At 37.6% G+C, this 16539-nt stretch overlaps 1 protein-coding gene and 1 pseudogene across 1 annotated transcript in view; both read right to left on the bottom strand.

Annotated features, from left to right (window-relative positions):
- Nucleotides 1–5589, bottom strand: part of LOC107683581 (cingulin-like protein 1) — a 10936-nt gene extending 5347 nt beyond the window's left edge. Inside the window, exons 1-4 of the mRNA XM_016479655.1 lie at nucleotides 5574–5589; nucleotides 4680–4784; nucleotides 3352–3539; nucleotides 2425–2670 (exon numbers count right to left, since the gene is read on the bottom strand). Coding sequence (XP_016335141.1) covers nucleotides 2425–2670; nucleotides 3352–3539; nucleotides 4680–4784; nucleotides 5574–5589 — 555 coding nt within the window. The remainder of the gene's footprint in view (nucleotides 1–2424; nucleotides 2671–3351; nucleotides 3540–4679; nucleotides 4785–5573) is intronic.
- A 1026-nt stretch (nucleotides 5590–6615) lies between these two features.
- The window catches only part of LOC107683562 (telomerase Cajal body protein 1-like), a 15181-nt pseudogene continuing 5257 nt past the window's right edge, over nucleotides 6616–16539 (bottom strand).

Genomic DNA, 16539 nt, shown 5'->3' with positions numbered 1-16539 from the left:
AGATGACATTCGTGTTCATATCATCATATAGTGAGACGGCAGAAGCTGAAAACACCGCGAGCGTCACCCGCGCTTTAGTATGTGTGTAGTAAACAAAACAGTGCGCCGCGCCATTCATTCATTGCGGAAATCATGGCGCCTTATGCGTGATATCAGATGCTTTCGCAGATTTATAGTATTACTATAGCATTTCACCTGAACATTGCGAATCGCGTATGGCCATGATAAGCTCTGAATGAATGACAGGCTTTCTGTTGTAACATTGCGCAAGGTGAATAAGGGTGACATTTAGTGGAGAAGACTAATGACTAACGTGATAAGATTCACGTTAATCAGATCTTGTTTTAAATGTGTGCTGAAATAAATCCCGGAAAAGATCGATTCGTGGCTTTTGAGAATCGATATCGAATCGACAGTCATTTTAAAAAACGATTAATCGAAAAATCGATTATAATTTTTTTGCCCAGCCCTAGTACTTGAGTGTGTACTGTTTATGACATGATATAAAGTGAATGGGAAATTAATTAAAACCAACATTTTTGAGTATTGTGAGGGTTGAAAGGCACTCTATGGTGATATTGACCCGGGAATTAAATAAAATATGCTTCTTTATTGTGTATGGTGTGTGACTAGTATAGTTTACCATGTCACACATAATTTAGTTAATATTGTACACTGGTTTTACCTGGCAACCTAAGTCATGCATGCTCTGATTTTCCATAAATGTCTGTATGTGATTTTTGAGGGGGCATACAATTCTGAAAACTCAACGAAATGAAAAAGGATTGCCTCCTCAATTTTCAGCCCTACGATATTAGCTTAGTGAAATGTTCTTTGATTAATGATCAGTTCGACGTACATTCTTGCGAAAGCAGCAAGATTTTGGGTGTTTTTGCCGCTTTCCGCCAATTTCCCACTGAAAATAAAGGATACCATCGTCGCTCTCTCGTTTTATTTAAAAGCAACTGGCACCATCTTACCACAGCCAAATTTAATTTTAATATTGATACATTACTGTTACAGTGTTCATTGTGTTGTGAAACAGATTGTTGAAGAACATCCGCCTATTTATTTATTCGTATGGTAGCCACATTACCATACAATATCAGCGGCCAGTCATTATTGCTAAATAAATTGACTTGTACCTTGTAAAAATTATTTCTGTATTCTATAATTATACATTAGGCCTATCATACATTTTTACATTGTCTGAAAAAGTGGCCCATGATGTGCAACTCAATCATGCCAGGGTTCTGAGTGGTTGCTAGTGTTTTTAGGCTGACTGAACATGGTGAATCATGGTTGGACAGCTGGAGAGAGAGAGATCACTCTGATAGGTTGATTAGGCTACTGCGTTTTAAATTATGGGAGGCACTTCCGGTTTGGGGAACTTCCACTCAAAAAGACTGCAACAAATCATTTCAAATCATTAGTATGCACTAATCCTTATCCGGCATTTTGACCGAATTGGCTGTACATTTTTATAAATTTTCTATTTTTTGGGAAGTTAGGATAATAACTTTACATTTGGTATATAAATGTGACATGATATAGGGTAACAACGATATCTATAATAGCTATTTTCAGCCTGCTGCATTATTTTCCTCTTGATTATTTTCATGTTTCCTTTGTATTCCATTGTAAGTAAAAGAAAAAAAGACAACACACACTATAAATTTGTGGTCTGCTCTCCAAACTTAATTTATGATATAAACCATGAATAATTCCCTGGAATGCACTACGAATATTTCATTTTTCTCCCCAAATCCTCATGTCTTTCCAGGTTTATATTGCTGCGGATAGAAGGAGGATCTTTGGGAGTTATTCATGGTATGTTGAAAGTAATTTGTTAATGCTTTTACACTTTTAAATGTCCTTTTAATGATCGATGGTTAAAGGGCGAGTAAAATAATGTCACCTCATTGTACCCAGTTTTCGATCATGCTTATTATTGTGTTCATAGAGGGAACCTTTTGCCGATTGTTTAGTTTAAATGGAAGTTACTGCCATAATTTGCGCAAAGTGTCATGGGGCGTAAGAAAAATGTGGATAGACCTTATGGAACTCCGTCCCTTTTCAGCATTGTGCTGGTTGTCTTTTGTATTCTGTTCCCTTTTTAAATGACAAATATAGACTACTGCCACCTGCTGCTATAGGCAGTTATTTCCTCATGAAGGCACAAATCGTAAGTGCCAGTTCGTTGTTGGCTGTAGTCTTTGCAATGTGTTCAAGCACAACTATTTGTCCCAGACACAGGAGACGTGAAGCGACAACACAGTTGGCTTTCTTTGCCACTATAGTATGCCTTTATGAATCTGGCCTTAAGGTAGGTCATCCCAATGTAGGTTTATCTGATTTAACTATTGTGGGAAGCAAACGTTCAATAATAATGATAACGACAAACAAGACCACAGACGCACACACCTGTGTCTCTTCTCGTACAGTGTGTATTATTTTGTCTCTGGTCTCCTCTGCTTCTTTGTGCAGCTGTCCTTGCAGCTTCCTGCAGGCCTCCCCTACGGCCTGGACCTTCTCTTCCTCCATCTGAGCCCTCAGGTCTTCACAATGAGCTCTGAACTGGGCCTGCAGCTCGACCTGGAGTTCTCGCCTCATTTCAGCCTCCAGCCTGTCCCTTGCTCGCAGGGCCTCTTGAAAACTGGCCTGCAGACTCTGGGGAAGAAGTGATGGAGAATAAATAAAGACAGAGCAGAACAGCAAGAAAACAGAGGAAGAGGGATAAAAGCGAATGGGGAGGACAGAGAAGGATGAATTGAAAAAGGGAGAGATGAACAGATGATGAAGATATTGGGATGAAACCGGAAAGTGGGAGATGGAGAGGTAGAGAGAACTCAAGGAGACAGCGGGCGTTAGGGAGGGAGAGAAAGAAAAGGATGGATGATCAGTGTTGGCAGGGCAACTGTACTGGGCTTTTGAAGAGAAGAGTCATCTCTGAGTTTGGCTGCTGCTTGCTTTCCCTGGAGAGCAATTACACAAGCAATTACACCCTATTACAAAAGCTCTTCTCATTTCTCTGACACAATGGCAAAGCTTTGACTGCTACTGGCGTTGGAGTAGCAACCGGATCATTCATTAAATCTGACAGTCGGATGCAACGAGGAGGGAAGTTGAGGATTATGCTGCTGCTGCTAAGACAGGGGAAAAGAAGTTGAATTAGAAGCTGACTCTTTTTTTATCAGAAAGTTTTAATCAAGTCCTAATAAAATCTCTCTGGACTGCTCCCCTGGAGACTGAAATATGACTTTTTGAATTCCAGGAGACAGAGTGTTAGAGTCTAATATCTGTATTAATTACTTTTTTGACATGGTTCACTTGAGGATTACAAATATTCACCTCCTCTTGGAGTCTAAGGGCAGCGCGTTTCTCCTTCTCTGCCAACTGGTTAAATTCCTCCATGGTGGGGGCGTCAGGCTGCTCCCGTCCAATCGCAGGCCGTAAATTGACCGGGTTTGTGGCCAATTTTAGGTGGTCATCTGTTCTAGCATTGGGAGATGACCATGGACATAACTGTTCTCCTAGTTCTGAAAGAAGACATGGCTCAAGCATGAAAATCAATGGTTGAAACAGGTGGCAACTGATCGTAATCTTAAAAAATATATATGGCTGTTAAATAATATATGTTATAGATGAAAGATCTTATGCATCAGATGCACATAGGAAAGAAAAACCATAAATGTTATCTCTAATATCTCACTCGTTTATCCTGGACACTGACAAGATTTAATGGAGAGCAAATGAAAACTTTGGTTTAAGTCTTTCCACATGTCCCTCCTGTGGAAAAAGACCCACATGTCTCCTTCTAGAGTTTCAGAAAACAAAACTTTCAAACTGTGCTCAGATTTGCCAAGATACCAAAGGCAGCAATGTAACAAGATCTTTCGAAATATTTCTCATCAAATTCTTCCAAGACTAAAGTATGTAAGGATTTTTGTCCACATTCATTTATAGTTATATACACGTAATGCCAACTGTCATATTTGTGGCAACTTTTTATTTATTTTAAGTAATTTCAGGAGAAGCATCAGACATAATTAATACATTAATGAAACATAACCAAAAACTTTATAGGGATAGTTCACCCAGGAATAAAAATAATGTAATGTCGTTCCAAACCTTTCTTCTGTGGAATATTAAAGAACACATCTATGAAAACTTTTTTTTTTTCATCCACACAAAATCAGTGGGGTCAAGTGCTTTTTTGCTTTTGAACAACAAAGTCATGCAAGTTGAGGGAAGTTTAAGACTTTGAGCGAAATATCTTTTCGAGTTCTGAAAGAGCAACTTCTAAGCAAGTAGACTTTCCTTGGGTGAGTATATATTTTTTGTTTCTCTCAAATACATAATCTTTCTTCTTGTGCATGAACTCAAGTATAATTTTTGACATCTCTTTCGATATTTATTAGACAAAAGTCCAGTAGCAGACACTGCGGTAGTAAATGCCAGAGTCATTAGGCTGGACGTGGGGAGGTTGATGGCGCTGATTGCTCTGTGTTTTGCTATGGTTGTCCAAGGCAGAGAATGTTCTGTGCTGTCCTTCGGAAAAAATTGTACTACTGATACTATAGATTATACTACTGGAGGAGAACCTAGATGTGACCTGGTACATTCTAATGAAGGCTTGAAGAGACCATATGTTTGTGTAGTATTAAGGCTTCACTCACCCAGAATGTGTGTGTGGAGCACTCTCTGTGTGCTTAGAGTTGTCCTGTTCACCATCTTCTCGAGAGACCTTGTGTCCCACATTTCGTCTTCACAAACACTGCACCCTTGGTCCACACAGAAGCACCAGAGATTGGCTCTTAAAAACTTGCAATTTCCTGCCCTCTACCACGTCTCGTTCTCTTTCGGGATTTGTTTTTTTCTTTCAGCCTTTGACTTGCTGATGGTCGCTTAGCAACATGGACAACAAAACAACAGACTGTGCTGCTTAGCATTCAAGAATGATTTGATCCAAGAGATTTGAGACAAGATGCCTGCCAGTGTGTGTGTGTATGTGTGTTTGATTGTGTGGAAGTGTTTTATGAGCAGCCTCCCACTGCGCTAGTCATTTGAGATGTTTTGCTTCAGGGTTCATGCTCATTTGTGGGTCACATTTTGTGCAATATGAAGAGCCCAAAATGGAATATAATGCCCAAAATGGAAGCTGAATCCAAAACATACGAGATGTAACAGAAATATTCTGGAACAATAAATTAAATAAAAAATAAATCGAAAAGCTAAAACGTACATTAAAAGAAACATTATTTTCAATAATAATAAATTAAAATATAATTAAATTTTTACATTTTCTAAAAACAATATAACTGTTGCATGCCCATGCAAAAGTTGCTGCCATGATGCTAGCTGTCCCTACGGCAAATGCCCACTGGAGTGCCACAGGGCTCAGTACTTAGACCACTTTCATTCTCCCTTTACACCAAACCAGTTATCCTCACCTCTAACAACCAGGCATCCTCATGAATCACTGCATATCTGGTATTTATGCCTGGATGAATGCCCATCATGTGAAGCTGAATTTATCAAAAAAATGCTGTTCATTCCTTTGAAGAACAAACTTTGCCAAGACCTCATCATTCTCTCTTTTCGCCCACACAAACAGCAAAGAACCTTATTACACTCAACAACTGCCTGTCATTTGCACCCACGTACAAGTCAAGTCACATTTATGCTTAATACAATACAGTTTCAAAGCAGCTTCACAGTAATAAACAGCAAAACAACAATGACAAACTTCTTTAAAAATTAAACAAATTCTGCTGTAAAGCAGACAACAGTGTCATTATTGAGCGCAAGTCAGTTTAGTGTTGATTCAGTTCAGTTCAGTTAAAAAAACTGTCAATGCTGCAAAATCCATCCATTATTAAACAAATTCATTTCAGCTGTAAATAACTTATCAATGGCCATACCAGAAACATCTGGTATGTTTCAAAGATTTGTCCAACAGAACATCCACCAAGTCAGACTTTTTCTTAGACATATATACAGTATATATGTATATATTAGATTTAAAAAACTTTTTAATCTTTCAATTTTTAAAAATGTTCTTCACACAAACATTGAAAAAATAAAGAAAATTAACTTCATTAAGATTTGTACTGAATTTGTAATACAATGCTGTGAAAAAATATGTTGCTCTCAAGAAAATACTTGCAAAAAGCTTGAAAAAAAAAATGCACTTAGGAACATCCTTACAAATTTCTTAGAATTTATGTTAAGAACTTTCTCACATTTTTTCTTAAAGGGGTCATCGGATGTGACATGCACTTTTACAAGTACAGGGTAAAAAAGGTGTTTTTTACACTACCATTGAGAAATTTTAACCAAACTATGTTACAGACTTTTCATAAAGACTCTAAAGAATCATATCAATTTGTGGAAAATGGGCATCCTATGACCCCTTTAAGAAGACTTCTGTGAATCAGGCCCATGACTACTTTGAAAATCTGCACGATATCATGAATGTACACAGCACAAATACAGGAAGTTACACACCTAAGCCTGAGCAATAGTAATAGTGATTACTACTTCCTTTAAAAACCAATAAATGTCAGAAACACTGTGACATTTTTTATGTAAACATGTTTATTAATCTTTTCAGCCACAGTGATCTACCTGTTGCAAATGGTTCCTCTGAGTAGAAGAAACCACAAGCAGACCTGAATGATTTGGCTTACAATCCAGAGAAACTGTACAAAAAAGGTTTGTATTACGCATTTGTACAAACAACTGATGCTTTCAGCAGTGAATGTAATAAGATATTCAGCACTCTGACTACAGCATGTTTGGCAAGCCTGAAACATTCAAACCCACTGCTTTAAAGAGTAAATTACAGGCACAAACACACACACAAGGTAAAGCTGTAAAAAGCGTACATTTGTAAAAACGCACACCATTGTGTCAAGATGACAGCTAACATTAGAATATGCAAAGGCTCTCTCTCTCCAACACATACACAAACAAACAAACACAGGTTATTATAAAAGGGAATGCACAGCCTCAGCTAAAGCAACGAGGCCCACTGAGAGGCAGGAAAACAACCACATTCACACACAATGAAGCAGATTACTGGCTTACAAAAATATATTCACAGCTGCCCACTGTAGCTCTATGGCACATTTAACATAAGATGAACTGTCTCAGTCCATCACACACGGCCTTCCCATAGTCAAAATCATCACATACAGGGATTAAACCTGCTCCTGAAATAACTCTTCTGCGTTCACTGACAGTCCTTAAAGTAAGTCCCAGACAAGGCTCAATGTGTTTCCTGAAAACCGGCTTTACATGGTGAAAGGAAAACAAACCCAATGCAAATCAGAAAGGCTGCACTGCTGCATCGGAAACCTGAGAGGCATCACACTCCAGCGACGACAGGGCATCCTGAAAGCACTGCTGGTAAACAACGTAAACATCAATTTAGGTACCCGTCCAAACAAAATGAAATCTATGAATGAATTATTCATATTTCAGATCAGTGTCCCAGGTGATCTGAATCATAATTTGCTGTCAGAACCGGTTTAAATTCAATGGATTTTGGAGGATTTCGGTCTTGACTTTTACACATTCATTGATTGAGGTTTACAAACCCAGCAACATGCAAAGAACAAAAAGCCTGGAGGATTTTAAAAAGGGACTATTCTACAATTAAAACTGATGCAGAATTACAATCTTACCACTCTTCAACTAAACAATCATTATAGGTTTGGCAGTAGATTATGGGTCGTCAGGAGTGCAGTTTTACAATCGAAAGATCAAGCTCTCAATAACTGCTGGCTCCTCCTCCTGGCCTCTCTCATTGGTTGAGCCCAATGGGCCGGCCCACCACAGCACCAGAGCGTTGTCCTGTCGAACGCCGTTTGATGACATCACATTCCCCTCAACTGAATCAGACTCAGAGTCCTCGCTGTCAGACGGCCAACAGAACTTACGCTGACCACTGGACGAAGCCACCAATGGCATGAAAGGGTGCACGCTGTAGAGATGAGGGAGTAAGAAAAAAGGGGATAGGTAAAATTAGCAATATTTACTCAATTGCATTTAATTATTTAGCAGATGCTTACGTTTTCACAGTTGTGTTAAAGATGCGATGCTGTCAAATTGATCGCAAGTGTCCGAAAAGACGTTTACATTGCTACAAAAAAAGATTTCAAACAAATGCTCTTCATTTGTAACTTTCTATTCTTAAAAAAAATAACAAAATATTAAGCAGCACTACTGTTTTCAACAGTAATAATAATAATTTTTTGAGCTTCAGATAAGCATATTACAATTTCTAAAGGATCTTGGAGTAATGGAAAACAGTTATTTTTAAACTGTAATAATATTTCGCAAAATTAATGCAGCCTCTGTGAGCGTAAGAGACTTCTTTCAAAAATGTTTAAAAACCTTACTGACCTTTTTTTCAACGGTAGTGCATAAATACCACATGAATTGAAAATATGCTTTTTAAGTTCTTAGTAAAAAGTACAAATTATAATATCTCTAATTTTAATAAATGTACTTCAGAGAAGACTAAAGGCTGGGTAAGGGGTAAGGGACAAACCCAAAATAGAGAAATTCTGCTGCAAACTTAACCTTTCAGTACTCCTAAAATTAGGAAAATGAATTACAGAGCCACAATAAAAAGGTGAAGTGATTATCCATAAAAGCTATGATTTTTAAAGAGTTTATGAACTTTACATTTTATATATCACTAAGTTTTTAATTTCATACATTTTATATATGTTATTTAAATTCTGTTAATTATACCTGATGCCATTAGTACAATCAGTGTGCGCCTGAAACTGCAGCAGAGGTTGTAGTGGCTCCTCGTTCCCATCAGGTGGCGCTGTGAGGGTGTCCCACACTGACACCACACCATCTGTGTCCCCACTCAGTAGATATCGCCCAGATCTATTTCAGACACACAAATATCAACATCAGCAAAGCATAAATGGATCTAATAAGTAAACTGGTATATCTTTATCTTACTGGTCCAGGTCAAAGTAGATACGCTGGTTTGTATTGACGTTCCTGTGCATGGAGAACAGAACTTGTCCCGGATCTCTAAGGTCCCAGCACAGGATCTCTGAATCCTGAAAGCAGTGACACATAACATTAGCTGGACAATTCAAAACATGCAACCAAATAACAGCACTTCTGATTGGTGGATGTATCTGTCATACTGAATTTGGCCATATATACCTGTGAGGGACAGAAGTACAGCACATATGAGCCCACTGACCTTGCGGCCGCCCGTGTACAGGTGATAGCCATTGGGTGAGAACAGCAGGTGTGTAAGGCCTCCGCGGTGTCGAGTGGGCAGCAGAGCCAGCAGAGAACCGTTCTCACAGGAGCCGAACGGGAGTAAGACCCACAGGCGTACATGGACTGGCACGAACTGAAGGCAATACAGGAGATGATGCCAGTCTGACCCTGTTTCTTGACTTAAAAAAGGTATGAAATGAGCGGGAAGAAAAACAGGAACAACAGTTACTTGTAATCAGTTTGGTTTCATATTAGAAAACCAAGAAAAATCATTGAATAATGAGAAACTACAAAACGAAGTGTCCAGACAAGGAAGATTTTTTTCCAGACAAGGAAAAGCTGACTTTACTTAGTCAAAGCTCACAACTAATTAATATAGAATTATTTATATAGAATTAATATAGAACAATTCAAATAGAATTCGTCTGATGTGCAATCACTACTGTTCAAAAGTTTGGAGTTGATGTTTTTGAAAGAAGCCTTTTATATTCACCAAGCCTGCATTTATTTGATAAAAAAAAAAAAAAAAAGTAAAAACATGAATAATATAAAATATTATTACAATTTAAAATGACTGTTTTCTATTTGAATATATTTTAATGTAGTGTATTCCTGTTATGGCAAAGCTGAATTTTCAGCATCTATTACTAATCTTCAGTGTCACATGATCCTTCAGAGATTTTTTGATGAATAGAAAGTTCAAAAGAACAGCATTTATCATCAATCATTTGTAACATTATAAATGTCTTTACTGTCACTTTTGATCAATTGAGTAAAGTACAGTACAGTATTCATTTCTTAAAAAAAAATAAATAAAATCTGACCCCAAACTTTTGACAGGTAGATTATGTATATCAGCTGCTCCATGACAACTTAGTATGTAAACATGGAACTACATTATCAATTTTACAAAAGTCTTTTTTTGTAAATAAAATGTTACATAATTTGAAGGTTTTTATCTAATCAAGCCAGATGTTTTATGAAAAAAAAAGTCTCTTTTCATTTGCAACCATCCAATTTTAAAAAACTAACAAAAAATATATATATAATATAATATAAATAGTAGGCGGCATCTTTCAACCCTTCATCAGTCTGAACAAAGATCTTTTATGTCAAATCCAGACCATTAATTAATTACAATAGCAGTGTTGAAACACTATGAAGGAGTCAGTCACTACAAACATGCTAAGATAATTATATCCACAGCTACTGTCTAGACCAGAGGCATGCATGCCGTGTTAGCTTAATCAAGCCAAATATGTGTTTCCCGCCATGAATGTGTTTGGAACAAATCCACCCAAACAAACAAAAAGAAATGAAATAGGATTACAGGCATTCCACACCCATGCCAGCCGTCTTAATGACCCCAATTAAGAAGCGTTTGAAGAGTGAGAGTGATTGATGTAGCGGTTATTCTTCTACAAGAGGGACCCTCACCCATGGTGGGCCTCTGCTCGCAGTCTCTCCCAGGACGGTCGGTGTGGAAGACCCTGACGATTTTGTCAAAGCCGCAGTAGAGCTGAGAGCCGTCAGGAGAGAAACACAGCGAATGGGCCGCTGTCAGCTCATCCAGGTGGTTGTAGGGTCGAAAAGATGCTCGGAGGTCCCCGTAAAACGCGTCCCATATGTGGACGGGGTTGTCTCGGCTACTGCTGGCAATGCTGAAGGGAAAAGAAAAGAAGAAAACGGGAATATATTGCAAAATCTTAAAACTTTCCCCAATGAAATCTATTGTTTTGGGAAAAACAAGAGATTGCAACATCAGACTTGACAGTAAGACTGGCTTTCTTTCAAACTCACAACACAAAAGACCCATTCACAATAGATAATCTAACAAATGAAGAGCTAAACAATTTGAAGTGAAAGACGACATCTACTGCTAGATAAAAAAAAGGAGGCATATGAGTACATGCCATTCAAAAGTCTGGAAAATCCCTATACAAGAGGTTTTGGTATATCAGCATGAATCTTTATTATTTTGTGATGACTCTGCAATGATAAGGGGACAATACAACGTATTAAAACAGTCTTTTACCTAAATTCAAGTTTTCAGAACACTGAAAAATACTAGAAAAATCCTATGTTTATAAATCATCTCTGTGCTTTGGGATGGAATAAAACAATGCAAGTTCTCATGTGAACACTTAGATCATACAATGTTTAAATACGATGGTACTATTTTACTGTAAAACTGATAAATTATCGGGGGGTGGGGGTGGGTTTCACTAAATTCAATGGAACACTTGGAAAATGATCAGCAAGTCACATTAATTTTTTGCTCACATTCTTACAGTGTGGTCACATTAATTAATGCGCGAAAAAAATTTTGCAGACAAAATCCAATCATTCCAATAAGTTTTGCTTGTTTGAAAGCTGCTTGTTTTCAAAGTAACTTATGTGTGCTGTGCTTTATACATCACTACATTATCGACAACAGACCTTTTATGTCTAAATTTTGCTAATGTGACCACACATTTAAGGCAAAGTAAGTCCATTCGTATTCCCAATTGTAAGAATTCCTATTGAAATGATTTGATTTCGTGTCTGAAAATTCACTGAACAGCGGTAAGTGTCACTGCACCTTTAGGTACTTTATTAAGCGTTAAAGTAAGTCATCACCATATACTGCCATTGAATTCAGTCTACTCGACCGGGTATTTATTAAATGATCTCCACTTGTGTTTCACAGAATAATGTCAAATGGGTTCGGAATGACATGAGGGTGAGAAAATGAAGTCAGAACTTCTATTTTTGGGTGAACCATTTCCTTAAGTACAGATCCGTCGTTCTGTCTCAACAGGAGGGCAACATAGTTTAAAAGTGTATAATGAGAAACTACACCAAAATGACTTGAGTTGAGATGGAGGAAGTAAATGACCTGAATACTAAGCACCTCCCCTGGAGGGAACGGCCAATCATAAGTCAGAGATAATGATCAACCCCTGCAGACATTCAAGCTGCTCTTCAGCCAATGGCAGCAGTCAGAACATTACGCTACGAATACCTAGAAGAGCTTTGCTCGGAAACTGCTGCGTTTCATAATGCTTCAAAAATACCTGTAAATAATATCACTACAACCAGACACAAGATGACAGATTATTACTGAGCATGTCTCGTCTGACTTCTTTAACCTCATCCTCTTCATCTTTAGGAGTTCTTTATGAAGTTAGTTTCGTCCTTGACCCACAACTTGTCATTCCTTCATTTTCTTTGTCATTTTCGGCCGCTGCAGGGCGGATTCTGTAATCCCAAACAACGTTTGATCAGAATTGACGCTGCGTGTGCGTTTCATAATGCTTCAAAAATACCTGTAAATAATATCACTACAACCAGACACAAGATGACAGATTATTACTGAGCATGTCTCGTCTGACTTCTTTAACCTCATCCTCTTCATCTTTAGGAGTTCTTTATGAAGTTACAGTTTCGTCCTTGACCCACAACTTGTCATTCCTTCATTTTCTTTGTCATTTTCGGTCGCTGCAGGGCGGATTCTGTAATCCCAAACGTTTGATCAGAATTGACGCTGCGTGTGGGTGAAACAGCACATGCCACAGTTAACGAGCCCTCGTTAGTAACCTGCCACAGCTATCCGTGACGACTGGCATTGATTTGGACTGATTTCTGTTCCATTGCCTTTTGTCCCACAAAAAACATAACCATCAAAGAGTACATCATTAAACGAGAATTGAAGCGACAGAGGACTGGAGAGGAAGAATAAGAGACCACTTACTTCCTCCCTAAACAATTCTAGCACTACTTTTAGTAAACCCTAACACACACATAGTTATTTACATAGAGAGAGAGCTGGGAAAAATAAGATGTCAATTTCTGTGAAATTATTAGCACTGCATCAATTTTCACCTCCTGAGGTCGCTATGCTAATGTCTTTTTTTCACAACCTTGCACTAGAGTAACAGTATACGATCACACTTATTGTATTAATTGCGAAAATGAATGCACAAAATCAATGAATGGGAAAAAATTAACTGACAGAGAGCTGACCGAACTCTGACAGAGGCACATTTGTGACCCTGGACCACAAAACCAGTCATAAGAGTCAATTTTTTTGAAATTGAGATTTATACATCATCTGAAAGCTAAATAAATACAGAGTTCTGGCATGAAACTCTAGATGGCGCAGTTTGATAGGGCTAGCTCAATCTGACCTGGCGACATCATTGTCACATTGCAGCTGATTGGTTCTCTCCTGTATCGGTAGTCAATGAGCTTACTGCTCAGTATTCAAATACCTGGCTTTTGTTTGCTGTAGCAGTTGCAGCGCACTTCAGAAACCCTCCACCTTCCCCAGCTCCACCTGTATAGATCTGCTATGGGGTGATTCATATGTGTTATATGTGCAGCAGCAGTATTTCTTACATGCTTACAGCAGCATGTTGTTGATGTATTGGCGGTAGCAAGTCTCGGTACTTGCTCTGCCACAGCAGCAGCAGTGTAGCAGATCTATTCGGCCAAGACCAAATACATTAACATTGTCATGTACATTACCATGCCAATCCCTCTGAGAGTTGTCATGACAGAAATAAGCTTTCCATTGATGTATGGTTTGTTAGGATAGGACAATATTTAGCAGAGATACAACTATTTGAAAATCTGGAATCTGAGGGTGCAAAAAAAATCTAAATATTGACTAACAACACCCCTTAGCTGTTATAAATTCACTGTAAACCACGGCTTCACGGGGCTTATTGCTTTAATAAGTGTCCATTCCGAAAGCTGAATAAATCAGCTTTCCATTGATGTATGGTTTGTTAGGATAGGACAATATTTAGCAGAGATACAACTATTTGAAAATCTGGAATCTGAATATTGAAAAAAATCGCCTTTAAAGTTGTTAGGGCTGTCAAAAAAATGTTGAATTTCGAATATTCGTCGAATTTAAAATGAAAATCCACATTTTAGGTGTGTGTCAGAGCATTCGATCGTCGAATTTAAAATGAAAATCCACATTTTAGGTGTGTGTCAGACAGCCTTATCAGCGGCGCACGAGATGCGATGACGATGTAGGTGTCATTGCATTATAATGTTTTTGTTAGCCTATCCAGTTGAAGCCACTAGATGCGGCGCTGCTGCGTTGTTCATTAAAAATATTGCAGAAAAAGAAAACATCAATGCGGAGAAGATCTTGTTTACATCAAAACTGAAACCAAGCTGTTCACACAGAACGCATATTTCGCGAATTTTCTAGAAGGACATCTATCACCCTTGCACTCGCATCTCGCACAAAAAAGCCGCATGTTTAGAAAGCCATGTAAAATTAATGCAAGTTTAACTTTGAAAGAAAAAAAAAAACATATCTCGAGACTTTATGGCGGGTTTTCCCCCCCCATCCCACTGCAACTCATGTTTTTAAATGAAAAATGTACTCTGTGTGACTGGCTTTCCGCCCTTTGTATTAAACTATGCATACATACATGATTCTGTTTTGTTTATAGTTGTTTAAGCAACTTAATTAATTATAATTGGTTTATAAACATTATTTTAAACATTATGCACTTTTTTTCACAGATAGTCATGCTATCTTATGCTTTTAATAAACGTGCATTAGTAATATTTTGCTCGATGAGCCCTCTTGTTGCCTCAGGAGAGAAGCCAAAAGCTTTTCTTCACCCTAACTGAAATTATGCATTTTAAATTCGAATATAATTCGAATTTAGATAATATTTAAGTACAAAATTCGAGTTTAGTTTTTCAGCCATTTTGACAGCCCTAAAAGTTGTCCAAATGAAGTCCTTAGCAATGCATATTACTAGTCAAAAAATGAAGTTTTAATATATTTACGGTAGGAAATTTACAAAATATCTTCATGGAACATGATCTTTACTTAATATCTTAATGATTTTTGGCATAAAAGAAAAATCGGTAATTTTTACCCATACAATGTATTGTTGTTGGCTATTGCTACAAATATACCCGTGCTACCTATGACTGGTTTTGTGGTCCAGGGTCACATATTGTAATGGGTTTATGTTAATATTGTTTTAAGATCACTTAAAAGTTATGAATTTTTTATTTTCTGCAAATGTTAATAAATAATAAAACACCTGATAATTTGCCGTTTATACACACACACACACATTTTCAGTACAAAATGGATGTAGTTAGGTATGGTGCAAAGATCAGTCATATTATTTCAGAGTCAGAACTAACAGTTTTATAAATGGATGCAATCAAAACCACTCAGTCGCTCCAGAGGGTTTCGCAGAAGGTACAGGAAATGTGAGCGGCCTCAATAAATACAAGCCTTGAAATTTACATTCTGGGTTGAATCAAACAATCTCTGCCAGAGGAGGAGACAAGGCTCATCATCACTGATCATAACAGAAGGGAAACACAGCAATGCTGATCCAGAGCAATAGCAGCTTAATTAAACAAAACACAATCTCTTTAAAGACGTGCCATGTCTCTGGAAAGAATTAACTGGGCCACTTTGTCAACCAGGCAATGGAGATTGTGAAAAATGTGAGTGTGGACATCAGCAGTGATTGAAACTTGACCATGGTTAATCAGAGAATGTCAATCTTTTGGGTGAACTATTCCTTTAAAACCTTTGTCTAACCTTTCCTGATAGCCATGAATATCACATTAGTCTTCACTAAGTATCAGTGTAGTTTTTTAAAATGAAAAGCACCAGAAATATTGGAAAGAGCTTCTTCTGATCTTCCTCTAGATCAGGGGTCACAAACATTGGCATGTAGAGCCTGTTTCATTTTGTTATGAGCTGAATGAGAAGACAAACACAATTATTCTCTACAGCACAAACACAATAAAGCAATTACACGTTGCATATCAATTTGGACACGGTTACACAGGTCTGACTTTGTCAGCAGAACTGCAGAATGGATAATAGCCTGCAGTTTGTTCTGCTTTTTCCCTCGCCTGCTAGCTTTCAAAGCAACTATTGAGATAAATACAAAATGACCAGTATTAATGAGGGGTTCAAACCACCCAGCAAACACAGTCCTTAACATTTCACACACAGACCACAATGACAGTGATTCTCCAAACAGCATAATTAAGGGAAAGGCCTGTTCTTAACACTCTTAACCCAAAGGAAACAGACATTATCAAAACTAATATTTTGTAAATAGCTACACTAGAGTTCAAAAGTCTGGTGTCAGTAAGATTTTTTTAAATAAATTAAAACTTTTATTTAGCAAAAACACACTTAAATAATCAAAAGTAACAGTAAAGATTGTTATATTGTTACAAAAACATTCAACTTCAATAAAATTCTGTTCTTTAGAGCTTTCC

The sequence above is a fragment of the Sinocyclocheilus anshuiensis genome, unplaced genomic scaffold (assembly GCF_001515605.1).
Source record: "Sinocyclocheilus anshuiensis isolate Anshui unplaced genomic scaffold, SAMN03320099.WGS_v1.1 scaffold874, whole genome shotgun sequence".
NCBI lineage: Eukaryota > Metazoa > Chordata > Actinopteri > Cypriniformes > Cyprinidae > Sinocyclocheilus > Sinocyclocheilus anshuiensis.
This window is presented reverse-complemented; position numbering and strand designations above follow the sequence as displayed.